Source organism: Vidua chalybeata, unplaced genomic scaffold (genome assembly GCF_026979565.1).
Source record: "Vidua chalybeata isolate OUT-0048 unplaced genomic scaffold, bVidCha1 merged haplotype W_reject_19, whole genome shotgun sequence".
Taxonomy (NCBI): domain Eukaryota; kingdom Metazoa; phylum Chordata; class Aves; order Passeriformes; family Viduidae; genus Vidua; species Vidua chalybeata.
Window position 1 is genome coordinate 1 of NW_026530347.1, and position 7,954 is coordinate 7,954.

The following is a 7,954-nucleotide window of genomic DNA, read 5'->3' on the forward strand; positions in this document are numbered from 1 at the left end:
TCTCCATCCTTCCCCAGCACTCGTGGGTCAGTGGAGAAGTCCGAGCTGAGCACAAAGGTGCAAATGGAACAGCCCGTGCACAGGAAGGCTCGGTGGGAAGGATGATCCAGGAACCATAGGCCTGGCAGCCTGAGCTTGCTCCAGGGGAAGGCCTTGGAGCAGATCCTCCTGAGTGCCATCCCACGGCACCTGCAGGGAACCAGGGCGTCTGCTGGAGGGTGGGAAAGCTCTGTGGAGGGACGGGGACAGCTGGGGCTCCTGGCAGGGTGTTGAGGGCTTCTGTGCGGGAGTTTCGGGGGGTTGCTGCTGGTGGGGTGTTGGAGAAGGAGTTGTGTGGAAGGTGAGAGGTCTAGGCTGGAATTGGAGTCACTTTGAAGGCAGCATCTGTGCTTTGGCACAGCTTTGGTTAGGGAGAGCAGAAAGAATATCTGTGACTTTTCCTCTTCATGCTCCTGATTCTGCTGCAGGGAACAAGAGGGGAGAGGCTGCACTTTACTGGCCACTTAGATATCTGTACCAGGGGGAGGATTCGCCCTTTTGCCATCTACTCATTTATCTGGGCTGCTTTTGTACCACTGAGTGGACTTGATTTCTTGAGAGCTTTTATTCCTTAAGAGAATTAGGATATTATCATCCCTTCATAGAAAACCAAAGAATGGCCCTTGGTTTTGCCCTTTTTTTTGTGTAGTCTTAGGTTCTGTGAAGTGACCCTCAGTGGATGAGGTTAAGGCAAATGAGTTGCTGCTTTGAGATGGGAAGCAAAATGCCAAATCTTCACCTCCTCAGGCCATCCCAATTAATTTGGGAAGCTTGCAAATTTTTGGAACTACTTGAGTTGAACAATAGGAAGGAAAGCTTTCCTGAACTGAGGATTCTTACTTGCCAGATTATTCCGTGCCTTGGCCACTAAGGTGTTTTTGTGCAGAAGGCAAGAACTTCAATGAGAAAATAATTTCAGCACGGAGTAAGAGCTTCTGACAGAGACCAAGTGTTGCCAGCAGTTGCTCCAGGTGCTCCTGCCAAGAGCCCCTGCAGGCAGGAGCGCAGCCCCCAATGCACGTGGGCTTTGGCTCCCTCTGGCACAGAAGCCCCCCATGGGCACAGGTCTCTGGGGCAGGAGAAGGGCACCAGAGCTGCCAGGGCCCGGGGGGTGGCAGGTCTGCTTGGGCAGGGACTCTGCCACACCTGCTGATGTCAGCGCTCCCCGGGCCCCAGGGGTCCGAGCAGCATTGGTGCTGTGGCCCACACATTCCTTGTCTGTGTCACACCCGCGGGTTTAGGATGGCCACCAGCCGGGATGTGTCCCAAGGAGGCCATGCCAGCTTCTGTGGAAGGCCCAGTGCCCTTCCCAGCACAGCTGCGTCGGCAGCCCTGGGGGCTCCTTCTGCTGCCCTGAGCCCGCAGAGCAGGGCAGCGTTTGCTGATGGTTTCAGCTGTTCCTAAAGACCCTGTCGGGCTGTCTTAGACACTTGGGGTGAGGAATTCCTTCCAACCTGGGCCACTTTGGGTGGGCCTGGGGCGGCCCCAGGGCAGGGGGCAGTGTGTGCAGGGGCCCTTTGTGACACGGTGCAGCATGGTCACCGTGTCATGGAAAGGGACAGCGTGTCCAAGGGCCCTTTGTGACACGGGGTGACATAGGAGCTGGCGGTGACAAGACCACGCCAGAGTGCTTGGAGCACGCGACGGGACAGGACGGGACAGAGCGGTGCCGTGAGGAGCCCCCGCACAGCGCACTCGTTCGTGTCTGACCCGGAGCTTTTCCCAGGCGTTATTCCTGCAGCTGACCTCGAGGCCAGACCACAGGACTTGCTGACCTGTGGCCTTCCTGAGGCTTCTCTTCTGCAGGTGCCCTTGAGGGCAGACCGTGGGACTTGGTGCCCTGGAGGCATCTCCCATCCCTGCCACCGGTGCCCTCGAGGCCTGACCACAATCAATCCTTGACAGGAGTCTCCTGTCCTTGTGGCAGGAGCCCTCGAGACCAGAGTGCAGGACTTGCTGTCCTGTAGCCTTCCTGAGGCTTCTCTCTTGAAGGTGCCTTCCAGGCACGACTGCAGGACTCGCTGACTCGGAGGTTTTCCGAGGCATCTCTCCTGCAAGTAGCCTCAAATCCAGTGACTGCCATGGAGCAGAGATCCCTGAGAGGGCCCAAGCTGGCCTGGGTGCAGGAGGAGGAAGAAGGCCCTGGAGCTGCCCCAATAGTGGAGATCAAAGAGGTGGTGCGGTTCAAGACTCTACAGGAGGGTGAGTGGCAGAGCTGGGCTTAGGGTTGGTGCCTGCAGCCAGCTTGGCACCATGGCATCCCATCCCAAGGCATCCCATCCCATCCCATCCCATCCCATCCCGTTCCATCCCATCCCATCCCATCCCATCCCATCCCCTGAGGACATGCCCACGGACAGGACAGAAGAGGTGCCGGGCAGACACCCCGCAGCGGCCGTGCTCCATCCCCTGGGGCATCCCAGGGCTGTCCCTGCCTGGGGAGCTCAGGGCTGGGCTGTGTTCTCCGGCCTCTCCCGCAGCCCCTCAGCTCTGGCTGCGCTCGCTCTTTGCCAGATGCAGCCGTGGACCGCACACAAGAGCAGGACCCCGCCCGTGGCCTCTTCCGCAGAACAGTGGAGGTACCTGCAGCCATCCCCACCTGGGCTGGGCCTGCTGTCACCGCTCAGCCGAGCACCGCGCTTGGAGCATTCCGTGGAACATCCCTGGCTTCCTGCCCTTCTCCTACACCTGCTTTGCAAATTCATCAAGAGGATTCAGGAGGAAGAGACCAGCATCATGGGCACAGGGCTCAGAGCATATTCACACACCTTCAAAACCAAGACCTGTGCTGCCCTGCTGGATATGCTCGTAGAGGGTGGGTTTTGCAATCCAAAGCAAATAAGCAGCCTATGGTTTGAGGGTTTGATCCTCCCAGGAATTGCTTGGCCTCCCAAGCCCCACCTGCGGGTCACTGGAAGCCTTTGAGGCCATGGCAGTGTGGTGGGAAGGGAAGCACTTCTCTGGGGAAGCTGGGGACATTCCTCCCTCTGGCAGCTTTCCAAGTCTCCCCGTGCCTTCTCCAGGTGCCCGCCATGGTGAGGTACATCCACCAGTGGCTCATGGACAATCAGTTTGCTGAGCAGAGGCTGAACAGGGCCCTCCTGGATCTCACCGAAGAACAGCCGGCTGATGTAGTAATGACACTCCTGTGTGTGGCCCCATCCTGTGACAGGTATGGGGCCACCTGCCCAGAGGGCTCAGGGCTCCCCAGCCCATCAGCCTGTACAGCCTGTGCCAGGTGTCTGACCAACAGAGAGTCCCCAGGGCCCTCTGGCTGCTCCCTTTGCCAGCCCTGGCACCTCAGCCCCCGAGCCTGCTGCCATGCTCCCTCGCTGCCCCTCAGGGGCCTGTCCCCACAGGCCTGGGCTGCCTGGGTGCTGCTGGCGAGGGGCAGTGGGCAGAGGCAGAGCCGGCAGCCAGCTCAGGTCCCCGCTGCTGCCCAGGCCACGCTGCTGTGTCCCAGACCCCCCTGAGACAGAGCTCTAACCCCGCAGAGCTGCTTTCACCATGTGGAAGAGCATCATGTGCTCGCCCAGGACTGCCGAGCCAGTGCAGCTGATGCTCCTCGATGTGCTGGGGAGTTGGCCAGAGCACAGCACGTTCACCTCTGATGGGGACAAAACGGGTGTCTTTGTCCTGGCTGTGAGTTTCTGCAACTGGCCTTTGCTGGTCCCAAGGCCACCTGCCCAGCAGCTCTCCATCCTCCTTGCCCCACTGCATCTCCCTGCCTCAGGCGCTGGGCTGAAACCTGGCCTCGGGGCAGCTTCAGGGGCACCAGGCCCGCTGCTCCCCCTGCGTCTCTCCGGGCCTCTCCCTCCCGTGCTCGGGCCCTGCCACACGGACACCTCGGCACTGAGCGCTGTCTCGGGGGGCTTTGTCCTTTGCAGGCAACTGTGGTGATGTGGAAGATCCTCCAGGTGCCCTGTGTCCCACAGATGGTGACGGTGTATTTCCCCCACCTACTTGTGCATCTGCTCTTCCAAGTGTTCTTCAGCACTCTGGATATGCCAGAGGAGGTCGATACCTTCTGGAAGGGATGCCAGCAGCAATACGGCCTTGCCACCAGCCCCAACAGGTACTCCATCCCACTCCTCTGTCCCTGCCACATCCCTGGGCAGGAGCCAGTGCTCCCAGTGTTAGCTGGGCTTTGCTCTGCACGCAGGTTTGCAGTGCGGACCCTGAAGTCCCTGCTCTGCCAAATGGAGCACGAGGATGTGGTGCTGGCAATGGAACGCAAGCGTGGCTGGGACACGCTGCTGTGTGCTGACACCCACCACTATGCCGTGGGTCTGCTGGCCAGGTGAGACCCCCTTCTCCCCGCTGCCTCTGACATTTGTGCTCTGTGCCCAGGGTGCCCCACACAGTCCCAGTGGTCGTGGGCCAGAGGGCCTTGTCACCGAGGCACAGCCAAGCAGACTGGAAAAGGCTGGCAGAGGAGGGTACTCACAAGGAGCTGCCTCCCAAATAGCCCAGGGCCCCTTGCAGGATGCTGGGGAAAGACCAGACCTCTGTCAGTCTGTCCTGGGAGAGGTTTGTCCCCCGGCCCAAAGTCTTGGTTACTTTTTCTCCTGCCAGGGAGATATCCCGTGTCTCCATCCCCTTGTGCTCCCGGATCGCTCGCTACCTGCTCCAGCTGCTCAGCACACTGGAGCCACGCTGGGAGCTGCCCGCCCTGGCCTTCCTTGTGGAGGTGAGCCTGATGGCCAGCGCTGCCTCGCTCAGCTGCCTCCCAGCTCTCTGCCCTCTCGTAGCCGCAGCTGCCTGGGACGGGTGCCCGCGCCCTGTGCTGCTGCCTGGGCCCAGCCCGGTGAGATTCCGGGCTCCTGCCGGCCGGGTCCCCTGTCACTGCCCTGTGCCTTTCAGGTCCTCGAGTGCCTGAACTTGAGTGGAGGCAGTGCTAACAGAGTCCTGCAAATCTTGTCAAGGCACCTGCACAGCAAGTGCAGGGACAGGCGTCGCCTGGCGCTCAGGGCACCTCTCAAGCTCATTGACAATCCCTCGATGGTGAGAAGGGGGCAGCGGCTGAGGCTGCGCTCGGGAATGCAGTCGCTTGGGCTTTAGGCACTGGGGCAGCTGCTCCCAGCTCTCCTGCCTCCTGCTTCAGCTGCCCAAGTGCCCCGGAACAGCCCTTTGGCCTCTAGGCCCTGCGGCAGCAGGATGGCGTTTCACAAACTTGTGTTCCGCACAGAGTGAAAAAATGGGGAGCCTGACTGAAAGTCTTGTGGAGCTCCTGTGCGACGCAGATGGAGAGATAGTTAGCATGGCTGTCATGCTCCTCAGCTTTATCTCCCGGGACAAGGACATGCTGATAGGCAGCTCCATTGCACTGCGGCTGGTTGAGGCGCTCCTGCCACTCTTTGACCACGTAAGGCTCGCTGCCTCCAGCCACAGCCACTGGCTGCTGCCCGGACACTTTGTGCCCTGTGGATTTCCAGGCCTGAGCCAAGCTGAGCCCCGTGCAGCCAATGCTCAGGTCTTTTTTTCTTCCTTTCATACAGGACAATAGCCAGGTGCAGCTGCTCTCCATCCTGCTCTTCCAAACATTGCTGTCTCTTCCACTGGAAAAGGACAAAAAGGCCCTGAAGACACACGTGCGCCAGAGCCTGCTGCCACTCTTCTTCCACTGCCATGATGAGGATGGGCGTGTGGCACAGGTGAGGACTCGAGGGCTGCTGCTGTCCCCCTGGGAGGCGGCTCAGCTGCCTCCTGCCCTGGCGCCTGCTGGGCTGCAGCCTCCTCCAGGCCTTGGCACAGGGACACAGGTCCTGCGCCCTGGGCTGTGGGGCCATCTCCGCGTCTCTGCTGCTCTCCAGGCTTCTCAGGAAACGCTGCTTTGTGTGGCCCAGTTCCTCAAGAGGAGGGATCTGGAAAAAGTGGTGAAGAAGAAGAAGCTGTGGAAGTTCACCGAGTGCCTGGTAAGGATGGTCTGGAAGTGCCAGCCTCAGGCTGGAGAATCCCCCTGAGCGCGGTGCTCAGTGTGCGGGGCTGGCAGCTGTGCCCCTGCCCGCTGCTGCAGCCAGAGGCGGCGCGGGCTCTTCTCCAGGCTCCTGTGGGCCCGAGCTCACGGCGGTGCGGGCAGGGGAGGCTGGGGCTGGGCGCAGGGAGTGCCCGGTCCAGGGGCTGAGCCCGCGCCAAGCCTTCCCTCCTGCCGCTCTCTCCAGCTGGCAGACGACAGCAGCAGAGCGGCCGAGCACCTGCGCCAGGCCATGCCCTACCTGGAGAGCCCAGAGGAGCCCCTGCGAGAGGCGGCCATCAGGTTCCTGGGTGAGCCGCGAGCCCGGGCTCCCTCCCCGCCCCGCCGCAGCTCGGCCCCAGCCCCGCCTGCTGCCCCGGCAGCGCCATCCGGGCCCGGCGGGGTGGAGCCCCGGCTGGCCTGGGCGCTGCTGCCGCCCTCTCGCAGCCGTGCCCTTGGGCGGCAGCGTGCGGCAAGGGCCCGGCTGAGCCCTGCCGGGCCAGGAGGCCGTGTGGCCACAGGGCTGGCAGCGCCGCTGGCAGGGAGCTGTGCCGCTGGGCCGTGACAGGCTCTGTGTTGGCAGGGATGGCCGGGCGGCAGCTGAGGGGGAAGAAGGAAGAGCTCCAGCTCATCTGTGAGGGTGAGTGAGGGCAGCGGGCTGTCAGCGGGGGCTGGCGGGGGAGCTGCAAGCCGTGCCCCGGCTGCGCAGGGCTCTGCTCCCTGTGCGGACGAGGGGCGGCGTGGGCAGAGCACACGGAGATTTCAGGGCCACCTGGGGGATTCGTGGCCAGCAGCTTCGGGCTGATCCCATTTGTCCCTTATCCCTGCTGGCCATGGCCGGAGCCGGCTGGGATGGCCCTGGCAGGGAGGTCTCCTCGGGTCCCCTCAGATCCGGGATCTGACCACGGCTCTGTTCCTCTCTCTTTCAGCCCTTGAAGGCACGGCAAATGACATCAGCGTCGCCGTTGGAAGCCTGGCAATTCAAACGTTGTACATCCTCCAGGCAGTAGAGAGCGCTGGATATTCCCTCTTGGACAGCCTGCATGATCAGCTCCGCAGGGCATGGAGGACACGGCCTCGTCTCTTGGGGCTCGGCTGGCTGCGCTGCCGGAGCTGTGCAGAGTGCTGATCCCAGAGGCTCTGTCTGCTGGGGCCACCTGAGCCAGCAGGAGTGTTTAATTTCTTCAAGATTGTTCTTTCGTTCTTTTGGCTTTTCTTTAGGATATAAATATAGGATGTGTTCTAATAGACAGACTCCCAGGATCTTTCTTTTGCTGCCCAGGCTCTGCAGGGCATAGGGGAAGAGGGAGCAAAGGGTGCCTGGGCTCAGCAAGCTGCCCAGGCACGTGCAGGCTTGCAGGGAAAATGGCCAGAAGCCCCTTGGCCTTTGGTGGTTCTGCTGAAGCCTTTGTGCTGCCAACAGAGCCGGTGGGCAGGGGCGGGAATTCCAGGGATCCCTGTGTGACCGGTGCCTGGAGATGGCCACAAGCCCTGTCCCAGGCAGGAACCGCCATCTGTGTCCTCCTGCCCGTGTGTTGCTGGCTGCATTGCTGAGGGCTCCGAGGTGCCTCTGGATGGGGCTCCTCGGGAGCTCCTGTGGGGCTGCGGCGCTGCTGCCGGGCAGGTTGGCCGGGCTGAGGGAGACCCTGAGGGGATGGAGCCACCAAGAGATGAGGGGCTGCGAAAGCCCTGACAGGACAAGGGAGTGGGAAGGCACGGGGGGGATGTGGGAGGCAGTGGGTAACGTTGGCTTGAGAAGTAAAGTGGGTTGGAGCCAAAGAGGCCACTCAGCCCGATGTTCATGGGGCAAAGAGAGAGCGTTTGTGCTCAAGCCCTTCCTTCTAAGGGCCTTTGAAAAAGCCAGTCTGGATAATTTCACTGCGCCCCTTCAGATTCTGGCCTGTGAAATGCCTGCAGCCTTGGGAGAGATGTGATGGGCGACACCCCTGTCAGTCAAAGCAG

General features: G+C 61.5%; 1 protein-coding gene across 1 annotated transcript; it reads left to right on the forward strand.

The window, feature by feature from the left end:
* The first annotated feature begins 1,707 nt into the window (after positions 1-1,707).
* LOC128783151 (uncharacterized) lies at positions 1,708-7,240 on the forward strand. The gene is made up of 14 exons (XM_053933753.1): positions 1,708-2,241; positions 2,554-2,618; positions 3,063-3,211; positions 3,534-3,681; positions 3,927-4,114; positions 4,202-4,339; positions 4,615-4,729; positions 4,903-5,043; positions 5,228-5,404; positions 5,538-5,693; positions 5,853-5,954; positions 6,201-6,303; positions 6,576-6,632; positions 6,922-7,240. Exons 1-14 carry the CDS (start codon positions 2,121-2,123, stop codon positions 7,119-7,121), a joined length of 1,860 nt encoding a protein of 619 aa, XP_053789728.1. The 5' UTR covers positions 1,708-2,120; the 3' UTR covers positions 7,122-7,240.
* The last annotated feature ends 714 nt before the right edge of the window (positions 7,241-7,954 follow it).

What these genes read in the sequence shown, in the direction of transcription:
- LOC128783151 (XM_053933753.1), top strand. Translation starts at nt 2,121, where the DNA reads ATGGAGCAGAGATCCCTGAGAGGGCCCAAGCTGGCCTGGGTGCAGGAG. An exon ending in GGCGGCCATCAGGTTCCTGG is followed by an intron (nt 6,304 to 6,575) that starts GTGAGCCGCGAG and finishes CTGTGTTGGCAG; the next exon opens with GGATGGCCGGGCGGCAGCTG. An exon ending in GCTCCAGCTCATCTGTGAGG is followed by an intron (nt 6,633 to 6,921) that starts GTGAGTGAGGGC and finishes TCTCTCTTTCAG; the next exon opens with CCCTTGAAGGCACGGCAAAT.